At 42.3% G+C, this 25381-nt stretch overlaps 1 protein-coding gene across 9 annotated transcripts in view; it reads left to right on the top strand.

The window, feature by feature from the left end:
* Positions 1–8454: 8454 nt before the first annotated feature.
* The window catches only part of mprip.S (myosin phosphatase Rho interacting protein S homeolog), a 106262-nt gene continuing 89335 nt past the window's right edge, over positions 8455–25381 (top strand). For 4 of the 9 annotated variants that reach the window (XM_041578823.1, XM_041578822.1, XM_041578824.1 and 1 more), the window contains exon 1: positions 8455–8830. In XM_041578823.1, coding sequence (XP_041434757.1) covers positions 8711–8830 — 120 coding nt within the window. In that variant the 5' untranslated portion in view covers positions 8455–8710. The remainder of the gene's footprint in view (positions 8831–25381) is intronic. The other 5 variants (XM_018239329.2, XM_041578825.1, XM_041578826.1 and 2 more) reach the window with 3 other exon arrangements.

The following is a 25381-nucleotide window of genomic DNA, read 5'->3' as shown; positions in this document are numbered from 1 at the left end:
AACACTCAATAGTAAAAACCCATGTCCCACTGAGACACATTCAGTTACATTGAGAAGGAAAAACAGCAGCTGCCAGAAAGCATATCTCTCCTAAAGTGCAGGCACAAGTCACATGACCAGGGGCATATGGGAAATTGACAAAATGTCTAGCCCCATGTCAGATTTCAAAATGGAATATAAATAATTCTGCTGGAGTAGCAATATTAACTGATTCATTTAGAAAACATTTTTTTCCGATGACAGTATCCCTTTAAGAATGTTACAGAGATTTTCCTGCCCGTGTGAAGGAGGTTTTATTGCTTAATAAAGCCATGCAGGTACAGTATTCTGCCTAATGTCAGGAGGCCAATGCTTTCACCTTTTATCATGGATGAGATTTTGGCTGTGGGACCATGTGGCAGCTCAGACTCATGAATAAAGACAAATATTCAAATAACTATGTCCCAACGTGTTCTGAGACTCACAACTCCAATCTATAGATGTATATACAAATATTTGGGATGCACCGAATCCATTATTCGACTCGGGACTTGTCCTTTTTCAGAAGGATTCGGATTCGGCCGTATAGTTGTGCCTGGCCAAGCTGAATCCGATGCAAATTAGGGGCAGGAAGGGAAATCACGTAACTTTTTGTCACAAAACAAGGAAGTAAAACATTTTTTTCCGGATTCAGTTCAGTATTCGGCCAAATCTTTCATGAAGAATTCGGGGATTCATCCCTAATACACATATATGGAACTAGCATTTTGTATGTGTGGATTATAATTAGGTTTGCCACCTGCCCATATTTCACTGTCCTAGCCGGTAAAATACCAGCCAGGGGCGATCCTGGCCCCTCCGCCGCCTGAGGCAGCAGCAACTGCTCCCCCCTCCCCCGGAAATTCGCTCTTAAAGTACCAGGAGCAGCATTTTTGCTACCCCTGGTATCTAGTGGGGCGGTGCCGCCTGAGGCGACAGCCTCAACTCGCCTCATTGGCGAAGCACCCCTGATACCAGCCAAGACAATGCATTCGCCAGTAAATTTGAATCCCTATTGTTCTGGCCCAGCCCACCTCAGATCTGTCCCTGTGGTCCGACTCAGCTCCCTTACTCACTTAATCCAAGCACTGGAGTCCCTTCCTGGCCAAACCGGCTTTGAAACTTTATGACTCCATCCCCAAAATGGTACAACCCTGCCCCTGAAATGGCACCCAAAGCCTACCACGTCCCTCCCCTTGTTTGGTAGCACTATTGGCACATGCAAATGTCAGAAGGTTAATTTACATCACAGTGCAGTGTGCACAGTGCAAATTTTGGAAGCAACACTCTATTTTTTATCATGGTGGTCACACAGGGTACCCAGGGTTGGACTGGAACAGTGGGACACTGGAAAAAACCTAGTGGGCCCCAACACCCCAGACCCGCACCCCAGTGAAAACTGTGTGCACTCGCTGTGCTCCCCCTGATCTCCCCTCGATCGCAGCCATAAAGGACAGAAGTTAAAGGTATGAGGAGGGGGAGGATTGTGGGTAAAAGTGTCATGTTCTCCATGAACTAAGTTCCTCCCCGCAATACAAAAAAAGACTTTAAATGGAAAGTCAGAGTACACCCGGCTCACTCAGGCCACCCAAGCAGATTATGGTGACAGATTTGACTCAGTTTCCACAAATGCCCAACTATTAAACAGCTGAATCGCTTGCAGCATGGAAAAAGGTTACGTTGAAGCGGCACACTATAATAATTCATTGAATTTGTCTCTCCCGGTAAGATCCTTGTAATTAAACTGATATATAAAACATTATGTTAAACGCTCCCTGAACTGAGTCATTTGTTGTAGCCATGACAGTTCTCCTCGAAATGCGGGAAAGAATTCCGTAATGAAGGTGCGACGCAGTCAGTTGTCCATGTAAATATGCCGCTGTGGGGTCAGTGGTGCATGGCCATTTCAGAGCACATTCTTTTCTAGGCAAGTGTTGCAGGTTGGACATGCTTAGAAGATTAGCCTGTAACAATGTCAATTATAACCAGCCTTCTAAACGAATGAGTAGTAAATACCAGAATAGTAAATACCAAGGTGAGCTGTGTGAGAGTGGCTGGCACAAAGGCTTGGGGACACTAAGCTTTGCCAAACTAACACCAGTGAATGGAGGTATTATACATAAGGGCTTATTTACAAGATGGGGATGGCTCAAGGGTTCGCCAGAGTCAATTGCTGTCGAAAGTGTGGCGGCCATTAAACAATATTCATTAATGGTATTTGCATTGAAAGCTCCTTCTTGCACATCCACATCAATGTGATTGGTGCTCCTGCTGCAAATTGTGTACAAGTGTGCCTGTTGGTACTGGGGAATCCTTCAGCTAACCACCACCTCAAGGGTGGCTCCAGGTTTTTCACAGTGATAACAATAGATGCAGCATATTTGTACCAAAATAATCACAAGCCAACAGCATTGGAATGGGGGGGGGGTCCATTGTGCCGTGACACTGTATTTATCTGCCATGTGTTCTGGGGTATTATACATGGAATTGGCACTGTATTTATCTGCCATGTGTTCTGGGGTATTATACATGGAATTGGCACTGTATTTATCTGCCATGTGTTCTGGGGTATTATACATGGAATTGGCACTGTATTTATCTGCCATGTGTTCTGGGTATTATACATGGAATTGGCACTGTATTTATCTGCCATGTGTTCTGGGGTATTATACATGGAATTGATACTGTATTTATCTGCCATGTGTTCTGGGTTATTATACATGGAATTGGCACTGTATTTATCTGCCATGTGTTCTGGGGTATTATACATGGAATTGACACTGTATTTATCTGCCATGTGTTCTGGGGTATTATACATGGAATTGGCACTGCATTTATCTGCCATGTGTTCTGGGTTATTATACATGGAATTGGCACTGTATTTATCTGCCATGTGTTCTGGGGTATTATACATGGAATTGGCACTGTATTTATCTGCTGTGTGTTCTGGGGTATTATACATGGAATTAGACCTGGAATACTATGAAGGAATCGGTGTAGTGAATGCATTACTTAGCTTCCTCAAACACAAACATTACCCTGGGTGATTACAGTATTGATTACAGTAGACAAGGGGGAGAAGCTGGGGGAAATAATCATATATTTGCCATTGTTTTCTGTTTATGAGAAGGACTTTGGGGGATGGATGGGTGAATCTTACTACAGCAGTCTCTACGTAAGCTTTTCTTTTTATGTTCAGCTACTGGAAAAAGTAAAAATAAAACAGTTTCAGGCAGGCAGTGCCCTTGTTTTACCAAGGCCAAGTCGGAAGGCAAGTTGTGCTGTTGTTATTGTCAGAAGACAACCTGCAACTGTGCTGTAGTCATGGGAAGCAGAGTTTGTGTTAGCAACAGTCACCATTGAATCTCCTGGGGGCTGTGGTCCTGACTGAGGCTGCTGATGGACTGACTTTCAAAATGGGGTTCTATAATTCATGTTTTATATCAGATGGAAATGCCTCTTTTATATTAGTCCTTTTTTTTATTGAATTTGAGGACCTGTGGGCTAATAATTGGGCCCTGTTACTAGTGGAGGGGGTCCTTCTAAGTAGCATGGGGTCCCGTCCACCAGAAATGAGCCCTATAATGAAGTACAGTAGAACCCCCATTTTTGCATTTTTCAGGGGACAAGGAAAAAATTATGTAAAATCTGGGAAAATGTAAAATCAGGGACATGTGCTAAAGTAACTTTTTCTTCAATACTGAAAGGATACAAGCACAGGAGTCCATTTTACTTTGAGATACAATATTTACTGTGTTAATAACAAGGGTTAGACATTGCAGGGTTAATGTTACACTATGGGGGACATGCGCAAGACTGTCTGTCAGTCACATACACAACCTAAAGCAATAAGTGATTGGTGCAGACTCATTGGGATTGACCATATACAGGCAGAACCATGGCAAAATATACATCTGGTTACTATTTTAACCCTCTTTATTTCACAAATAATAACATTCATAGAAGAAAAAAAGCAGTATTGGGAACATCAGGACTAGATGTAAAATCTGGGAAAACATAACATAAAATCAGGGAAATGCACCCATTAAAATGCATTATAAATTAGTGGAACCACAAATAAAGAATGTAAAATGAAGGAAAACTTAAAATCAAGGCACTTAAAATTGAGGTTTCACTGTATATAACTAAAGCTATATCTGCTCATATAAACAAGTGTATTACCAAAGGCTGGTAACCTCATGACTGCCAATATGACGGCTGATACAAATGAACCCATTCATACCAAAAAGAAGCAGAAAATTGCATCCAAAGAGCCCATCTCACCGACGTAGTGCGGGGGTGCGCTGATGAATATAAAACTGCCACATCAGGAACTGGGGGATGATATGAGCAAGAGTCTCAACCTGAAATACAATCCGCTTAAACCATTAAACAGCTTCCTATTAATGCTGATTTCTGACATAATTAGGGGGTTACATTAAGCGTTTCTGCAGCAGAACCCTGACAGATCCATGAGTAGGAGGGAACAGCAAGAAGTGTCAGCTATCAACTGTTTTAAACATACAGTTCAGTATGGGGGTATAGCATGCACAGAATATTTCTCTCTTTCTGTGTATTTGTGGGCACAGGCATTAACTATAAGCACCCCCAGACCTCATCATGCTCTGGAAATAAAATCCAATATTAATATTAGGGATGCATTGAATCCAGGATTCGTTTTGGGATTCAGACTTTTTCAGCAGGGTTTGGATTCGGCCGAATCCTTGTGCCTGGCCGAACCGAATTTGAATATATAAATTAGGGGCGGGTAGGGAAATCACGTGACAGTTCGTCACAAAAGAAGGTTTTTTTTCTAGTTTTTCCTTTCCTGATATGCAAATTAGGATTCGGTTCTGTATTCGGCTGAATCTTTCACCAAGAATTCGGCTGAATCTCAAATAGTGGATTCGGTGCATCCCTAATTAATATAGACATCCTTTTTTTCATTTCTTGCCGGGATCCTTCTCAGCCCACCTGCAGCCGTGGAGTCACACTACTCTACACTATAGATATACAACTGTTGATGGCCCAGGTACGGCAGATACATTTCTTTGGCCACAATATGGGAGGTTTTTGGGTACAGCCATGACGCTCACTAACTCCTTCCAGTTATTCCCCAAACCATCCCCACTATAGTCCAACAGGTTTTCCCCATTCATGCCGCTTGAATGCCCAGGCCAGGGGGTTGAAAGTTCTGATATTACCAGGCAATCATTATTTGCCCTATGTTTATTACATCCCAAGCATTCCCCAATGTGGTACTGTACAGGTAGTGATGGACGAGTCTGACCCGTTTCGCTCCACTGAAAATTCGCGAAACAGCGAAAATGTGCTGAAATGCATTGAAGTCTATGGGCGACAACATTTTTTACAACACAACAATTTTTTTTCACCCATTAGTGTCTGTGGCCATCATTTTCACTCATCACTATGTACAGGTACCCAAGAGGGTCAGCAGTGCCAGGCCTACGGGGGAGGGTGCCCAAGGCAAGCCAGCCCCCCGTTCCCCAGCCTGCTTGAGCTCATGACCGTTACTCACACTCTACCCCGCACTGAAGGGTCAGTGAGCAGATTTGCTTGGTCACTGAGCTGAACTGCAGCTAGGATCCAGTGGTGTGCGATTGTGCTCCCAGGGTTAATACTTTCAAAATCTCAAGGTCAGTTGACATGGAAGGTTGTGAATGTTCAGAGAGTAATGTGCAAACACACACACACATCAGTGCACATTTCCACTCACACTGCTGCACACAAACAGCCAGGAATCTCCACCAGGCCGTGACTAGAAAATATAATCCAATGAATATGAAAAAATGTTTAGTGTTGAACAGAGATGGGCTAATGCTTCTCCTGTCCTGGCTCCTAACATTTTCCTAGCATAAGCAACTGACAAGTGACAGAGAAAGATCTACATGTTCATTCAGCTCAGTGAATTATCAGGGTACCAGTGGGTAATGTGCCAGCTGAAGCAAAGTTCTAACATTTACCCAAACATTTGGATTTTGCACAATTGATCCAAATTTTACTTTGCATCAGACCTCCATGTTTAATATGGAACAGGTGCACACCGAATGCACATGTTAAATGCAGTAAAATACATGTACCTATAGTCTAATGGTAAGAGCAGGCAGGCCTCTTTTGGACACATTTTGGGGGATGTTTACTATTCCCTATGGGCAGAAATGCAAGTGAAGTAAGGGGTAGAGTCCTGTGCAGGTCCAGATGGTCAGACCCATGTCCGACCACACTCGCCACTCTGTATCCTGCCCTACCTAGACCCCTGATACCTGACACGCCCCACAAATAGTTGACTTACCTCCCTGGTAGTGACGTCACTGTGAGCAGGAAGTGACGTCACAGCAGAGCCTATTATGAAGGGAACAGAGAAAAATGTTGCTGCAACTGAGCCGTGTACCTAGATAGTATTCTGCGGGTACCTGACCCGATCCAGAAGGGTCACTTCTGCCTGGGGTAATGGATTAAGTGCAATGATCTATTCATGGGAAGGAAGGAAAAGGGGAGTTAGGAAAGTGTGAATATCCAGTATTTTCTTGGGGTAGATAGTAAGGTACACTTACCAACTAGATTAAAGGCAGGCAATAAGGAGAGGGCACCGTTGTGGCTTGTGTAGGCTTCCACCTGACTGGTTTTTAACCCGACTGCCCAGTTTTTCAAGGGGATGTTTAGATTTTAAGTTTATTGGGCATGTAGTTTATTGTATCAGTGATTGGTTGTATGTAAATCCTATGTTAAATGTATACATCAATTTAATTTATAATGCTGTGGAATGTGTCAGTGGTTTATAAATATGTGTTAATATTAATTAATATTGCTATTATTATTATTGTTTATATATATAGAGAGAGAGAGAGAATTAGCACATTAGTGTAAATACAGGAAAAAAAGAACTGAATATTTTAAATATTTACATAAAAGACAAATAAAGAGAGAATGATCACCTGTGCAGGAGAGATATGACGGCAGACAATAAGCACATTCTTGTACAGATTTACAGAAGAGAAAGAGAATTGCCACACATATTTACTATACATATATATGTGAGAAGAGAGATAGGGAGAGAAAGAATAGTATTGTACATATTTACAGGCGATACAGAATAAGTACATTAACCTATGCATTTAAAGGAACGAGACAATTAGCACATTACTGTACATATTAACAGAAGAGAGAGAATTGCTACACATATTTACAGGAGAGAGAGAGAGAGAGAGAGAGAGAGAAAGAGAGAGAGAGAGAGAGAGAGAGAGAGAGAGAATTAGCACATTACTGTACAGATTTACAGGAGAGAAACATGGATAGAATAAATGTTATTGAACATATTTATATATGAGAAGAGAGATAAAGAGAGAAAGCACATTACTGTACATATTAGCAGGAGACAGAATAAGTGGCACATTATTGTACAATTACAGCAAAGATAGAGAATAAGAACATTAATCTACATATTTGCAGGAGAGAGAAGTAACACATTACTGTACAGTTACTGTAGAGATAAATAAGAACATTACTATATTATCATGCCGCTTATATTACTTCAGGACTTCAATTTCGTCTGTTTTCGTGACTTTGGGTCTTTTTGCCCCTTCAGGACTTCAATTTAGTCTGTTTTCATGACTCTGGGTCTTTTTGCTGCTTCAGGACTTCAATTTCGTCTGTTTTCTTTACTTCGGGCCTTTCGCTGCTTCAGGACTTCAATTTAGGCTGTTTTCGTGACTTTGGGTCTTTTCGTCGCTCCAGGGCTTCAATTTCAACTGTTTTTGTGACCTTGGGTCTTTTTGCCGCTTCAGGACTTCAATTTCGTCTGTTTTCGTGACTTTGGGTCTTTTTGCCGCTTCAGGACTTAAATTTAGGCTGTTTTCATGACTTCGGGTCCTTTTGCCACTTTGGGAATTCAACTTATGCTGTTTTTGTGACTTTGGGTCTTTTCACCGCTTCACTACTTCAATTTCGGCTGTTTTCATGACATTGAGTCATTCGCCGCTTTGGGACTTTGGCTGTTTGGCCATTCGATGGTTCAGGACTTCAGAAGGGCGGCATGGCTTCGGCACTGTCAAGGGGTCCCGGGGCCGATACATTTGTAACCACTGTTCCCCCCTCATGGCGGCCCTATTTACTGTAGAGAGAGAGAGAAGTAGCACATTTCTGTACAGTTACAGCAAAGATATAGAATAGGGACATTACTGTAGAGAATAGGGACATTACTGTACATAATTACTGGGGAAACTCATATCACAATATAAGCTCCTCCCCAGCAGCTGTCACAGGATCCCTTGGGAATGCTACAGGCCAACCCATCTGTGCGTTCTAATCCCGCCCTTCAGCCGACAACCAAACATGCTCATTCCCAGGTTCTTGGCTTTCTTTTGTTTTGCTGCTTGATGATAGATTGGGGGATGGAGCGCTGCTCCGCCATTGGTTGCGCCGAGTGTCAGTCACTCCTACACTGGCCCCGCCCAGCGCCTCTAGCCGGGCTCGTTACAATGTCTCAGTAGATGCGCTGCCAGCGGCGGAAACGGACACGGGAAATTGTAGCGAGAGCCGAGGCGCAGCGATATCGGAAGCTGAAACCCTCCCTTCTCCGGGGATGTGGCCCCGAGTGATGGGGGAAGCTGAGCTGCTCCCCCGGGAACCTTAATCTTCTCTCCGGCTGACGCCCCCACCGCCTGCAGGGACCATGTCCGCCAAGGAGAACCCGTGTAAGAAGTTCCAGGCGAATATCTTCAATAAGAGCAAATGTCAGAACTGCTTCAAACCCCGCGAGTCCCACCTCCTGTCCGACGAGGATCTCAACCAGGTAACGACCGACTCCACCGCCCCCACCCATTCACTGCTGCTCCTCCTGCACACCTGTGTGTGTGTGTATCATGTGTGTGTATATATCGTATGTGTGTGTATATATAATGTGTGTGTGTGTGTGTGTGTGTGTGTATGTATGTATATATATATATATATATATATATATATATGTATATATATATGTGTGTGTGTATCTTGTCTGTGTATATAATGTGTGTGTATATATATATATATATATATATATCTATCTATCTCTATCTCTATCTCTATCTCTATCTCTATCTCTATATATATATATATATATATATATTTATATTTACATGTTTAGTCCCACTATTCCCTGCACCCCATTATTGCTCGTCCCCTGAGCCTCTTCTGCCCCCCTCACTGTCTGTCCCCCATTGTTTATGAGAAACTCCAGCATTTGTTCTGTCCATGGGCCCCTGCCCTGTGCACCCCGTTATTGCTCATTCTTTGGGGTCATTAGCAGCACACCCCACTCTGCTGAGACCCCAGTAATGATTGGAATTGATACTTTCCATCCTCTAATTGTGGGGCTCAGGTCTGTGTTAATGGTCCCCTGGTTCTGTTCTCCAGTGCTCATAACCCACTGTTCCCCATTGCACTTGTGCTGTACCCCAGTATTGAACTTGTTCCCCGCAGCAGCAGCAGGACAGTGAGTGTAACACCATTCATCCCTCTGCCAGTGGCCCCCAGCTGTTTGCCCCCAGACCTTGCTATGGAAATGCCTTGGGTCCACTCTCCACTCTATGTTGGGGTACCACTGGTACATGTGATTACACAAGATGCTGCTTCAGTATAACAGTTCTTGGGACCCTTAGCCCTGTGCCCCCCTCCAGGCTGTCTGTCTCAGTGCTCCCCCCATTAACCCTCTTTAGACTGATGCCTTAGTTTCTCTCTCCTGAGAACTCTCATTTTCAGCACCTCCACATATTCTGTTTAAAGTTTTGTTATATCCAGGCACTCATTGACCCCATTTCCCTTTGTTTCCCAGCTGTGCTACAGTCACCCCACATCTACCCTTCCTTATTAACCCTTTCACCCCTGCTTAATTTTTCACCTACTGTAACGGAATTCCTCTAGCCATACCGCTGTTATCTGCACCCCAGTTCTGCTGACTGCTACCCTAACAGCCAAACCCTAAAGAGCCATACCCCGGCTATTCCCCCTGTGCACCCTAAAGAGCTTTTCCCCTGTGCACCCTAAAGAACCATACCCCAGCTATTCCCACTGTGCACCCTAAAGAACCATACCCCAGCTATTTGTGCACCCTAAAGAACCATACCCCAGCTATTCCCCCTGTGCACCCTAAAGAACCATACCCAAGCTATTCCCCCTGTGCACCCTAAAGAACCATACCCAAGCTATCCCCCCCTGTGTACCCTAAAGAACCATAGCCCAGCTATTCCCCCTGTGCACCCTAAAGAACCATACCCCAGCTATCCCCCCCCCTGTGTACCCTAAAGAACCATACCCCAGCTATTCCCACTGTGCACCCTAAAGAGCCTTTATCGCATCAGTGTTTTGCTGTTCCTGCTGGACTGTGTGTGTCCATGTCGCTCTCCGCAGACCCTGGCAGATAATTGCATCCTGTCAGTAGTCTCCCTCCCTGATTTGTTTTAGTTTTTTCCCCTTTGCTGTAAAATGCGCTGTCACTCACTGATCACTGGTATTGACCCACCACCTACCCCTTTACTCCTCCTCCCTAACCTGTGTAGTTGCTACTCCTGCCTAACCCCTCATTGTGCCTCTGAACCCGAGGCTTCCCCGAGCAGCTGTCATGTTTGTTTGTGTTCCTTCCTACTGCCCAATAAACAGCCAAGAGCCTGGCCGGCCGGGTCTGGCCCTGAGCAGACAGTACAGGGGAGGGTACTGGTGTTTATTGCCTGTGTGCGGCTTCCCAGCGGGTGACTAATGCCTCTGCATTTCCTTTTTGGCTTTACTGGCCTTGTGTTGCCCATGTAGTGCTTTTATAGCCACGGTGTTGTACAGATACATGTGCCTGCTGCAAACCCTCCCTTGGCATATATTGTGCCCTGGATGTGGAGCGTTAGGTCCATGGGCAGAAAGCCTGGTCTGTGTATAGTCATTTCCCACAATAGTAAGGGAAAGTCAACCCCAAAATAAAAATGTGCCTAAGAAAACCTAATTCTAAGCAGCTTTCCAGTATACATTTATTAACGATTTCCAGTGCCTTTAAAGTTATTTGTAAAAATGTTTGCTATTGAAAACAGCATTTTAACTCCGGCTTGTTACTTTTTAAACAATGTTGCAAAAGTCTTGGTTCCCCAGCAAAGTCAGGTCTTTTAATCAGCCGCCTTGTCTTACATTGAATCCACAGTCTTCGACATCAGGGCAGAGAACAAAGGGACAAACACTGCTTTCAATAGCAATACTTATACAAATAAATTAAAAAAAAACACAGAAAATGGGTCATGAATGTATATTGGAAGTTGCTTAGAATATTATTTTCTTTTATTAGGCAAATTTTATTTTGGGGTTAACTTGTGTTTTAAAGCCTTTTTATAGGAAGATGAGGCATGGGCAATATGTACCTGTCTATTTGTGCAGTAAAAAATAGAGTGCCCTCCATATAATTTCACTTTCCTTGCCAGATGCAAGTCTTGCCTGGGACAACATGGAGTATAAAGGCTGCCAGTCCTATGGAGAGAAGAGCAGGGTGTTTGACCACTTACCTGCTTTTATGATTCTGGGGTAATGTTTCGACTCACTGCCACTGCCAGTCTCGCGTCATTAAAGCCATGAAAAGTAGAGATCCCGTGTGCATTGTTTTATTGTTTCATGCTCTTTTGCACACAGTGGGCCGGGGGTGAATGAGGGATGGCACATACCTACCAACCCACTGTCTTTATGGCTCCAACTTCTTCCTGAGTTGGAAGCAGCAGAAGTCCAGTGCCAGGGAGCTGCCATGTTCATTGCTCATGTGCTTGGTGGATGCATAAATAAGTATTTCATACAGGAGGATGCAGTGTTTTAGGTATAGTTTGCCTTTAATGTTATTCTGTGCTCTTTCTCTTTCTTGTGGCACGAGGCAATTAATAGTGTAACCTGCAGTCACAATGTGGTCACTTGATCTTGCCCTCATCAGGGCAGTTACTCTCTGTACAAGCAGAATCTCCCTCACCCTTGTTTTGTTTTTTCCTTGAAGGGTGTAAATAGATATTTCTCACTTGTACGTTTTCACCTCGTCCAGACTGACAGCTGAACCCCCGGGCAGTTTCTGCGTGAAATTTCAGGTCTCTACAAGTATATTCTGCCTTCTCACACCTGTAGCAAATGCTTGAGAGAGGCTGTAATGTGTTGCACTCCACACCTCTAGTTATCCTACAAGTCCTGAATATCAACCTATAACTATAAATCCCACAAACACCTATGGCTTGTAAATATATATACGGATAAGTACTGTATACAGAGAATGTGCCCCCTCTTGCCTAGTATAAAGGAATTTAGAAGTCACTGAGGGGTTCTGTGACCATATAAAGGCACAAGGCTGCAGGCTGAGTTATACAGGGAACTCTGAGTATCACTCATGTATTATAAGGGATAATGTACCCCCTACTGTAAATGATAAGGATATTAGAAGTCACTGAGGGGATTGTTCTGTGACCATATAAAGACACAAGGCTGCAGGCTGAGTTATACAGGGAACTCTGAGTATCACTCATGTATTATAAGGGATAATGTACCCCCTACTGTAAATGATAAGGATATTAGAAGTCACTGAGGGGTTCTGTGACCATATAAAGACACAAGGCTGCAGGCTGAGTTATACAGGGAACTCCGAGTATCACTCATGTATTATAAGGGATAATGTACCCCCTACTGTAAATGATAAGGATATTAGAAGTCACTGAGGGGTTGTTCTGTGACCATATAAAGGCACAAGGCTGCAGGCTGAGTTATACAGGAAACTCTGAGTATCACTTGTGTATTATAAGGGATAATGTACCCCCTACTGTAAATGATAAGGATATTAGAAGTCACTGAGGGGTTGTTCTGTGACCATATAAAGACACAAGGCTGCAGGCTGAGTTATACAGGGAACTCTGAGTATCACTCATGTATTATAAGGGATAATGTACCCCCTACTGTATATAAGCATATTAGAAGTCACTTCATGGTTAAGTGTGTTTATGAAAATGCCTATGCCTTTATGCCTATGCCATGTGCCTTTATATGGGCACGGAGCTCCTCATTATTCCACATGTATAGGAGCAGAACATTCTGTTTTAATACCATTGGCCCAGGTGTCAGATGGATAAACAGCAGGAGTACAAGGGAAGATAGAAGCCCTCAGTGACTTGAATTAACTCAACTTTTCCTTGTGCCCTGTGCAGCCTAAATTTAAAGAGATACTGACATCAAAAAAATAACCTTTTTTATTATCTAACATTGTCTTTGAATGCAATTTATAATTTTGCCATACAAGTATTTGTCCGATCCTTTTACATCACCTTCCTTAACCCTATGTTCCTGTATGAGGGGGCTGCCATTTTTGTGCAGCAGGAAACTGACAGGTAAAGAAGTGACAGTCAGGTTGGCAGTCGGGTTTAGGAACTTTAAGTAACAATGACTTACAAAAGCAGAACTATCAGGGAAAAACAATCAACATGACCTCTAGGAAATTTTTTAATGTAGATTCATATTTTGAAAAGACTATTTTTAGTGTCGGTATCACTCATAAGTTTTTGCTACCCCCATTAGTACAGTCTCTACCTTAGCACACATTTCCACGTGGTTGCTGCACTGGCTTCTCCTATATAAATTTCAATAATGTTTTCTAAATCTGCCCTTGGTTGTGGCTCTTTTCCACTGCGCTGGCTTGTGTTTCCTTTCAAAAGCAGAGCAGCGGGGGCAGCCATGTTCCTTTTAGAGAGCTGCAGTGGGAGGAGTCATGAGGAGCCAGTAAGACTTTGCTTACGCCCATAAGCCCGGCCATTGAGTTGTATTTGCAGACAGCATTGTGGCAGGAAGTACCAAACTCCACCCCCCACCGACCTTTTATTTAGGTTATTTGTGAAGGGTGTCGTTATGATCGCCCTCTTCAAGGGTGCCTTTGAGACCAGTAACGTAACTGGAGCACCCAGGGTACAGGCTGGGCAGCAGACTCCCCCACCCCCCTCTGAACGAAATTTTGTTGCCAGATTACCGTCAGCGCAAGCATCCAGCGAGCCATATAGCGATCGCACCCCCAGTAGTTCGCCACTGTTTCAGACTTCCCGTTACAACTGCCAGTCACTAACGGTCAGCCGGTGATCTTTGTTTTCTACTGTGTTGATTGTAACTGTGTTCAGCCGCCATTGTACAAGGCAGAACGAGAAGGTTCTTTACCCATAAACAGCAGTGTTCTTGTTGGACTTTCCCTTGCTCGTTAAAGGGGAACTTGACCCCAAAAAAGGTTTTTGGCTAATTAAAGAAAACTGAATTCCTAGCAGCTTCCCAATATACGTTTAGACTTTGCTTATCCCTTTCTTCAACCAAACCAGTAACCATTTTATTTAAAGGGCAACTAACCTTTAACGATTAAAAGGCTTAGAGCTAATCCCTATAATATTTGTTTTGATGCTGGACCTTTGAAATTGGACACTGATCTTGCAGCTGGATGCAGCAGTTATAATCCGGCACGGGATCACTCCTGTTTTTAAGGGAAGCTTATAATGAAAGACAAGATCTAAAGCAGCTAATTGATTGTAATTAGTTCCCACCCTTTCCCCTATTCAGAAGGGCCTTTATCTTATCAGTGACGGTGTGCACAAATAATGGTCCAATCAACGGTAAGACACCTTCCAGCCGGGTGTTGATTGGTTGCTGTACATGCACACATTGTAAATAAGCACTTGTTACTTTCAGAGGTTAATTTGCCCTTTATGTTTACACTATCACCCACAATCCAGCAGGTAAACGGAATTGCCATTGCGTTCAATAGTGTCCTAGGAGCAGTATAATGTCGTCTATTGATCTGCTGCACAATCCACCTGGTATTTTATTAGCCGCTTCCAAAGGAAAAGTCATTCCTTATCTGTGGAGCAAATTGGCTCTTCTGATCTGATTTATCTTAAGAGGAAGATGTTACCTTTTTAGCTTTGCAAGTTGGGTTATACCAGGAACTTGGAGTATCACTCATGTAATATAAGGGATAATGTATCCCCTTTTGTAAATAATAGTAGAAGTCACTGAGGGGTTCTGTGACCATATAAAGACACAAGGCTGCAGGCTGAGTTATACAGGGAACTCCGAGTATCACTCATGTATTATAAGGGATAATGTACCCCCTACTGTAAATGATAAGGATATTAGAAGTCACTGAGGGGTTGTTCTGTGACCATATAAAGGCACAAGGCTGCAGGCTGAGTTATACAGGGAACTCTGAGTATCACTCATGTATTATAAGGGATAATGTACCCCCTACTGTAAATGATAAGGATATTAGAAGTCACTGAGGGGTTGTTCTGTGACCATATAAAGACACAAGGCTGGAGGCTGAGTTATACAGGGAACTCTGAGTATCACTCATGTATTATAAGGGATAAGCTACCCCCTACTGTAAATGATAAGGATATTAGAAGTCACTGAGGGGTTCTATGACCATATAAAGACACAAGGCTTCAGGCTGAGTTATACAGGGAACTCGGGTGAGTATCACTCATGTATTATAAGGGATAATGTACCCCCTACTGTAAATGATAAGGATATTAGTCACTTTAGGGGTAGGAAGGCAATGGCATCATATCTAAAATGTTATATACACACACACACACAGTATTCTTTGTTTCACTCTCCCTTGTGGAGTCTGGGCGCATGTCTTTTTGATTATTTGGAAGTGTAGGGCCCATGTAAAGCTTTTTCATTGTTTCGGAGGATACTCATTAAGGCTGTGTGTATTGTTACTCCGCACCAGTGACTCTCAGAAGGAGGTGAGGCAGTCATGAAGGCTCAGTTAGGGGGGTTTCTGCCTTTGCCTCTCTGGTGAATCCCGGTTTATATATAAACTCACCTTTTCACATTTTTGTATTCAAGTAGATGGTATTTTCCTGCAGGATTAGCTGATCAAGATGGAATCTACTCACTTGCATGGACCTTGCCCCGGGAAGCCCTGGCCAAAGGCCGGACCTTGTTTGGGGAAGTCTTGGGAAGCCCTTGGTCAAAGGCCAGACCTTGCCTGGGGAAGCCCTTGGCCAAAGGCCGGACCTTGCCTGGGGAAGCCCTTGGCCAAAGGCCGGACCTTGCCTGGGGAAGCCCTTGGCCAAAGGCCGGACCTTGCCTGGGGAAGCCCTTGGCCAAAGGCCGGACCTTGCCTGGGGAAGCCCTTGGCCAAAGGCCGGACCTTGCCTGGGGAAGCCCTTGGCCAAAGGCCGGACCTTGCCTGGGGAAGCCCTTGGCCAAAGGCCGGACCTTGCCTGGGGAAGCCCTTGGCCAAAGGCCGGACCTTGCCTGGGGAAGCCATTGGCCAAAGGCTGGATTTTGCAGGAAAGCCTGAGCTAAGTATGGGGCCTGACACAAGGTTAGACCTTCTAGGGGAGCTTGGACCAACAATGACTTGAGTAGGTTAGTAGCCTGGTCTGTTTCTGCTTGCTCCCTCTTATATTGGTCTCTTTTATTGTAGAAATTTACATTTTGACATCTGCCCCTATGTAGTGGCTGTGGGGATAGGAGGCAATGGATAAAGCTATATTTTGGGTTTTCATAGGTTGGAGTAGGGGTAGTAGAAAAAGGAAGAAAAACCTGAGGAAAATGTGTTTAAAAATAATTATTGTTGGATGGGAATATTATGTAGGACTCTATAGAGAACCAGTCCATGGGGCAGCGGGTGGGAGATATGAGTGGTTCTGTTTCCTGACGTTTGATGTCGGCATTGGGGAAAGGTTACAGACATGTATAAAACACATCAGTTCTAAATCTGTTGCCCCTTCCACTTCACAAGATGCAAACGTCCCACTTTCCCTTTTTCCCTTTTTAGGAGTTGTTAAGGCAAAGCTGCTGATGTGGAGGACTCGGTGCCGCTTTTTTACCTTAAAGGAAAAGTATGGGGGTGGGGGCGGGGGGAGCCTGGAATATATCTATATACATATACAGAATATGAGAGATTACAGGGGTGCTCAGATTTGTATCTCCCCATTTCTTCGTTCTATGTTGGGGATCCAATTGGGGCCCAGGACCTGTGACCATTTCTCCAGTGAGCCAGAGTGATGTAACCAGTAATCCCAGTGCCTTGATGGGACCCGGCCAAGTCAATAAGTCAGGGAATTTTTGGCTGTCCCTTCTATGGTGTCCTCTTGTGTTATACGCATTTCATGGTTAACCCCTTCATTGCCATGGTATCTGTTACAGGGCTGTATCTAGTGAAATTGGATCAGCAGAAACTAGTGATAACAGATGGTAACGTTTCCTTTGCTCGGCTGCAGAATATTCCTGTTTGACGTTTTAAAAGGCTACCGTGCTCTATATATTTACTGCAGAATTGTGCTTAGTACAGGGAATACCTATGCTGCCATAGTTTTATGGGATCTCTCTGTACAGACTATGAGCAAACCTAGGGGGCTGTTCCTGCAGAATTGTGCTTAGTACAGGGGGAACATCTATGCTGCCATAGTTTTATAGGATCTCTCTGTACAGACTATGAGCAAACTTAGGGGACTGTTCCTGCAGAATTGTGCTTAGTACAAGGGAATACCTATGCTGCCTTAGTTTTATGGGATCTCTCTCTACAGACTATGAGCAAACTTAGGGGACTGTTCCTGCTGAATTGTGCTTAGTACAGGGGAATACCTATGCTGCCATAGATTTATGGGATCTCTCTGTACAGACAATGCGCAAACTTAGGGGCTGTTCCTGCAGAATTGTGCTTAGTACAGAGGAATACTTATGCTGCCATAGTTTTATGGGATCTCTCTGTACAGACTTTGAGCAAACTTAGGGGGACTGTTCCTGCAGAATTGTGCTTAGTACAGGGGAATACCTATGCTGCCATAGTTTTATGGCATCTCTCTGTACAGACTTTGAGCAAACTTAGGGGGCTGTTCCTGCAGAATTGTGCTTATTACAAGGGAATACCTGCCATAGTTGTATGGTATCTCTGGAAAAAACCTAAGGTGTGGTCCCTGATGCAGTGAGTGCTATTTGTGACCTAGTTAGGCTGGTTGCTCTCCCGCTGACATTGTGTCATTCTTCTTAACTGGATTAGTTTGCAATTAGTTGACTGATAAACCAGTGCTAAGAAATAACATTTGAATAGAGCGTCTCTTTGACAGGGACCGGGGTGTAGCTATATAGAAGGGTAGGTCCCCTCACACCCACCATCTAGACCTGTATCAAGGATTCTCACTGTGCCCCCCCTACAGCTATGAAGTGTGTTGTCCCTGTGGTTACTCTACCGTGCATGGATGTACCATTGGTTTTACTCAGTTGGGAGACGTTCAGTTAGTTTTTTAGCCTATAGTTGGCATAAAATTGCTTTTTATTAATCATCTTTCTGTGCAAGGCCTCTCCTATTCATATTCCAGTCTATTGTTCACTGAATGGTTGCTAGGGTAATTTAGACCCTAGCGAACAGATTGCTGAAGTTGCAAACTGGAGAACTGCTGAATAAAAAGCTAAATAACTCAAAAACAAATAATAATAAATGAAAACCAATTGCAGATTGTCTCAGCATCTCACTCTTTACATCATACTAAAAGTTAACATAAAGGTGAACAACCCCTTTAGCTCTTAGTATGACGTAGAGAGGGCTATTCTGAGACAATTTGCAATTGGTTTTCATTTTTTATTATTTGTGGTTTTTGAGTTATTTAGCTTTTTATTCTGCAGCTCTCCAGTTTGTAATTTCAGCCATCTGTTTGCTAATTATCCTAGCAACCATGCACTGATTTGAATAAGAGACTGGAATATGAATAGGAGAGGCCTGAATAGAAAGATGAGTAATAATATAATAATTTGTAGCCTTACATTTGTTTTTAGATGGGGTCAGTGACCCCTATTTGAAAGCTGGAAAGAGTTAGAAGAAGAAGGCAAATAATTCAAAAACTACAAAAAAGAAAAAACGAAGACTAATTGAAAAGTTGCTTGGAATAGACCATTCTGTAACCTACTAAATGCGAACCACCCCTTAAAAGCCTCATGGCTGATTTGAAGATCTGTATATCCAGTGGGCTGGGGATAATAAGTCTGGTAGCCCTTAGGTGTGGGGTCACATGACCTTATATGGTATCAGTTGAGTCAGTGGATAAATGACTTTACAACACCCCGAGCTGTAAATAAGAAGAGCCTGAGAGGGAGAAGTTCTAAGGCTTTTAACTAAAGTGTCTGTTCTGCATACGTCGTGTCACATGACTAACTTGACCCCAGGTGACACTGAGCAGCCAGACAGGATATGACTTTCCATAAGTACATAAGTACAGCCCTGATAATCTTGGGAATCTTGTCTAAACAGATGGATAAATTGGCCTGGGTGTAAACATCTCAGCAGATGCAGGAGACGCCATGGGGGCTGCCATTGTCTCCAGCCGGGCCCTGTAAATCATATCTCTAACCTTTGCTGAACTACAAGTCCCAGTATCTTAACCGGGTGGTTCACCTTTTAGTTACACAGAATGGCCAATTCTAAGTAACTTTTCAATTGGTCTATATTTATTTTTTATTGTTTTTTTTTTTTTTTAATTGTCTTCTTCTGACTCTTTTCAGCTTTCAAATGGGGGTCACCATCTAAAAACAAATGCTCTGTAAGGCCACAAATGAATTGTTATTGCTACTTTTTATTACTCCTCTTTCTATTCAGGCCTCTACTATTCATATTCCTGTCTCTTATTCAAATCAATACATGGTTACTAGAGTTGTTTGCACTAGAGTCCTGCGCGGAACTAACTTGTTAAACCCGAACCCAACCCGTATACTTACCCGCTTGGATCTGCTACCCGACCCGCAAGTACCTTATCCACGACCCACTGACTAAACTGGAAGTGACATCATTAGAAGTAGGCGTGATCAGTAAAAAAGGAGTAAAACTCACTATTGAGAAGACCCGCAAACCCAGAGAACAGACGACCCGCTCCCGACTTCTACCTGCAACCCGCAGGGTACCGCAGTTTTTTGCGGGTAACCCGCGGGTACCCGACCCGCTGCAGGACTCTTGTTTGCACCCTAGCAACCAGATGGCTAAAATTGCAAACTGGAGAGCTGCTGAATAAAAAGCAAAATAACTCAAAACACAAATAATATAAAATGAAAACCAATTGCTAATTGTCTCAGACTCTCACTCTCGGCATCATACTAAAAGTTAACTCGAAGGTGAACCACCCCGTTAACTTAACTTTAAGCACAATGTAGACATTCATAATCTAAGACTATTTTAATTTTTTTAAATAATTTAGTTTTTGTTCTCCAATATGGAGTTTAGCATGTATCTGGTTGCTAGGTTATACTGGACCCTAGCAACTAGGAAGTTATCTGAAGAAAAGCGTATGGTAAGAATTTGCCTGAATAAAAAAAAAAAAAGCAAAAGAGGGCAATAAAATTTTAGCAGTAGATTTTGGCTGCTGGGGTCAGCGACCCCCATTAAAAAGCTATAAAGATTTAGAAGATGAAGGCAAATATTTCAAAAAAAGATTCAAAATATAATATTAAGAACAACTGAAAAGTGGCTATAAATAAGATATTCTGAGTTGCCTCCATGCGAACCAACGAAGTATCTTAATCTACGTCTGCATGTAATCGAGTGTCACCCCTCCCGCACCAACACATTACAGTTAATAAGCCCCAAGGGAATACATTCTCTGGCACGGCTTTCTCATTCCTGCCAAGTTCCATCCGGCAGTTTCCGACAACTTTGCTAATTAATATCTGCTGTGTAAATGTAGGTGCATTCTGCTGCGCTACTGCTCCTTCTACTGCTGATATATTGGCAATCTAGGGTCAGCTCCACTGCAGAAATTATTACTTCTTATATGTGCAAATGAAATTATTACTTCTTATATGTGCAAATGAAGGTCAGAGACCCTGCAAAACCGTGCCCACATAGAAAGAGAAGGCTGGATACTGGACCATTTCATCATTATTACTTAATAAAAATTCATTAATAATGAATCATTATTAAATAATAATAATTATCTTTAAACTAACTTTTAATATGATGTAGGGAGTGATATTCCGATACAATTTGCAATTGGTTTTCATTATTAATTATTTGTTTTTTTGTTTTATTTAGCTTTTTATTCAGCAGCTCTTGCAATGTCAGCAATCTGGTTGCTAGGGTTTAAATTACCCTAGCAACCATGCATTGATTTGAATAAGAGACTGGAAAATGAATAGGAGAGGCCTGAATAGAAAGATCAATAATGAAAAGTATCAATAGTCCAAAGAAGAAGGCAAATAACGAAACTATAAAAAATTAAGACCAATTGAAAAGTTGCTTAAAGGGGTTCCTAATTTTTTTCAGTTCAGTTGGTTTCAGATTGTTCCCAAGAAATAAAGACTTTTTTCAATTACTTTCCATTATTTATTTTCTACTGTTTTTCCAAAGTCCTTGTCTCTGGTGTTTAGAGACTTAACTGGCAGATGCAAACTATTACAATTTTGCAACATTTAGTTGATCCATTTCTCAGCAGTATTTGTGGAGTATTAGCAACTATTGTATCAATTCTAACAGCTGCCTGTAATGAAACCCAGAGATTCTACTCAGCAGGGACAAAGATAAGAAATGTATCAATTTAGTTTACAGGGTCGGCGACCCCCTCCCAGAGCTGCTTTAGAAGGTGAAAAATGACACTTTACACTTCAATATTACAAAAATGGTGACTCATAGAAAAAAGAAAGTTATTGGGGAAAAAAATCCTTATTTCTGGTGAAATATTTGAAAACTAGTTGTATGAAGGTGAACTACTACCCCTGTAGCATACAAAATGTTTACCGAAAGGGTTGGTTCTAGTATGTTACAATGGCTAATTCTAACCAACTTATCAACTGGTCTTCAAAAAAAACAAAACATTTTTTGTTTTTTAATTATTTGCGTTCTCTGACTTTTTCCGGCTTTCAAATGGGGGTCACTGACCCTTCTGAAAACAAAATTCTCTGTAAAGCTACAAATGTATTGTTATTGCTACTTTTTCTGACTCCTCTTTCCGCTCAGGCCTCTCCTATTCATATTCCAGTCTCTTATTCAAATCAGTGCATGGTTGCTAGGGTAATTTGGACCCTAGCAACCAGACGGCTGAAAGCGCAAACTGGAGAGCTGCTGAATAAAATCTAAATAACTCAAAAACCACAAATAATGAAACATGAAAAACAATTGCAAATTGTCTCGGAATATCACTCCCTATGTTATACTAAAAGATAACACAAAGATGAACAACCCCTTTAAAGGTGAATCACCCTTTAAGCCCAGCTTTCTGTTGTCCAAATGGTGTGTAGCCGGCAAGGGGCAGATAGTCGTGATACGTTTAGCTCCTATTAATTCGTTTCTTGATCCTCTGGCCATGGATGTGAGTTACGTAGTTGCAGGGCTGAGGGTAAGAGCAGCCGACATCCCTGTAATTGTTGCTGTATGGAGGCCGCCCTTGTGATGACAGTTGCACTCGGCAGAGTTATTAAATAGTAACATATTAGTACCCTCTTGCCGTGATTCATAAACCGCACAGTAAAAACAAATGGCTACCCTGTAAGATGTGGTCAGAACAGTCTCCAGCCGTCGTAAAATCATCCATGCGGCGCTTCCAGCTCACGTTTCAGGACAGGCGTTTAGTCATCGTCTTCCTCTTCAGCTCTTGTAAAACTACATCTCCCCGCAGCCATTCGATTACCGGGTCCACCTGGCTGCTTATATCCGCTGCTCTATCTGACTGCCCTCGGCTACAGTGTTTCACGAGTCACAACTGGAAAACAGAAAAGGAATAAGCGAGTACCGATTCCTCTAGCGATTTAAATTTACACAACTCAAACCTATTTGAAAATATTGTATTTTGGAAAGTTACATATTCCTTCATTGTTCAAAAAGTTTTTTTTGTTTGTTTTTTTTTTTTTAATTGGAATGGGGTTGTTATCCTAAACCTTTTACCTTCCTAATTGTGTCCCTGGACTGTGCTGAGATTGTTTGGATCCAGGCTTTATATCAGGAAGTGTGTATAGGAGGAAGCAGCTGAAACCTCTATAATGGCAGCCGGACCCCTTATTGTGCTCTCACTGCTCCCTGACAGTCTGCCATGAAATGTTTCTTTTGGTCTCATCCTTTTCATGATGGTGAATTATTAGAGCAAACGTTCTGAGCAGATTTTAACTTGTCATTTCAAATTAGGGCATAGATTAGATTGTCTCTTGGACCCCTCAGTGACTTCTAATATCCTTATCATTTACAGTAGGGGGTACATTATCCCTTATAATACATGAGTGATACTCGGAGTTCCCTGTATAACTCAGCCTGCAGCCTTGTATCTTTATATGGTCACAGAACAACCCTTCAGTGACTTCTAATATCCTTATCATTTACAGTAGGGGGTACATTATCTCTTATAATACATGAGTGATACTCAGAGTTCCCTGTATAACTCAGCCTGCAGCCTTGTGCCTTTATATGGTCACAGAACAACCGCTCAGTGACTTCTAATATCCTTATCATTTACAGTAGGGGTACATTATCCCTTATAATACATGAGTGATACTCAGAGTTCCCTGTATAACTCAGCCTGCAGCCTTGTGTCTTTATATGGTCACAGAACCCCTCAGTGACTTCTAATATCCTTATCATTTACAGTAGGGGTACATTATCCCTTATAATACATGAGTGATACTCAGAGTTCCCTGTATAACTCAGCCTGCAGCCTTGTGTCTTTATATGGTCACAGAACAACCCCTCAGTGACATCTAATATCCTTATCATTTACAGTAGGGGGTACATTATCCCTTATAATACATGAGTGATACTCAGAGTTCTCTGTATAACTCAGCCTGCAGCCTTGTGCCTTTATATGGTCACAGAACAACCCCTCAGTGACTTCTAATATCCTTATCATTTACAGTAGGGGGTACATTATCCCTTATAATACATGAATTACCCTGAAGAGTTCCCGCATACCCTTCTATTTTACAGTAGAGACATGCATTATTACATAGACTGACTCTATGGCTGGATAATGAAAACAGGGAAGCCAGTAACTGCTTTCTCAGTGGAAGAATAAATATAAAGGAATCCCTTAGGCATTGCCTTTAGTGCCCCGGTGTTCTTTAAAGTCAGAGGAAGAGGAAATCTGTTTTTAGATCTGTTAATTACTTAAGGGCCCTGGGCTCATTACACACTGTCTTCTTTTTCCATCTGTAATTATTCTCCAAGGAAATTTTGTATATGCATATATATATATAATATCAAAACAGGGGGGTTGTGGGAGCACTCTAAAGGCTTTAAAGTATATATATATAAGTATAATAAATGCTATTGCATATGTACCCAAAACAGGGGTTATTTTGTTACAAAGTTATGATCATAAAATTGATAAGCCACCATACCACGTCAAGGTAAACCCCGAATGGCGGTCCCTAACTTGTTTTATATTTTATGTGCATTTTAGCATTACCTGTAATCAATGTCCATTGAACGCTGTTTTTTCACTAAGGGCTAAATCCTCCCCAGCCAGCAATCAGGCTTTTAAAGGAGAGATATTCCCAAAACAAACGCCCAATTTTAAAAGCATAGGATCACCACTAGTTTAAAGGGGGGGTATGGGGTGCTACAACCACTGAAGCTATGCCACAGCTCCTGGCTAAATATACAATATCAAAACAGGGGGGTTGTGGGAGCACTCTAAAGGCTTTAAAGTATATATATATAAGTATAATAAATGCTATTGCATATGTACCCAAAACAGGGGTTATTTTGTTACAAAGTTATGATCATAAAATTGATAAGCCACCATACCACGTCAAGGTAAACCCCGAATGGCGGTCCCTAACTTGTTTTATATTTTATGTGCATTTTAGCATTACCTGTAATCAATGTCCATTGAACGCTATTTTTTCACTAAGGGCTAAATCCTCCCCAGCCAGCAATCAGGCTTTTAAAGGAGAGATATTCCCAAAACAAACGCCCAATTTTAAAAGCATAGGATCACCACTAGTTTAAAGGGGGGGGTATGGGGTGCTACAACCACTGAAGCTATGCCACAGCTCCTGGCTAAATATACAATATCAAAACAGGGGGGTTGTGGGAGCACTCTAAAGGCTTTAAAGTATATATATATAAGTATAATAAATGCTATTGCATATGTACCCAAAACAGGGGTTATTTTGTTACAAAGTTATGATCATAAAATTGATAAGCCACCATACCACGTCAAGGTAAACCCCGAATGGCGGTCCCTAACTTGTTTTATATTTTATGTGCATTTTAGCATTACCTGTAATCAATGTCCGTTGAACGCTGTTATTTCAGTGAGGGCTAAATCCTCCCCAGCCAGCAATCAGGCTTTTAAAGGAGAGATATTCCCAAAACAAACGCCCAATTTTAAAAGCATAGGATCACCACTAGTTAAAA

This window comes from Xenopus laevis, chromosome 9_10S, assembly GCF_017654675.1.
Source record: "Xenopus laevis strain J_2021 chromosome 9_10S, Xenopus_laevis_v10.1, whole genome shotgun sequence".
Classification (NCBI taxonomy): Eukaryota; Metazoa; Chordata; class Amphibia; order Anura; family Pipidae; genus Xenopus; species Xenopus laevis.
Note: the sequence above shows the minus strand (reverse complement) of the source record. Positions and strands in the feature narration are given on the sequence as shown.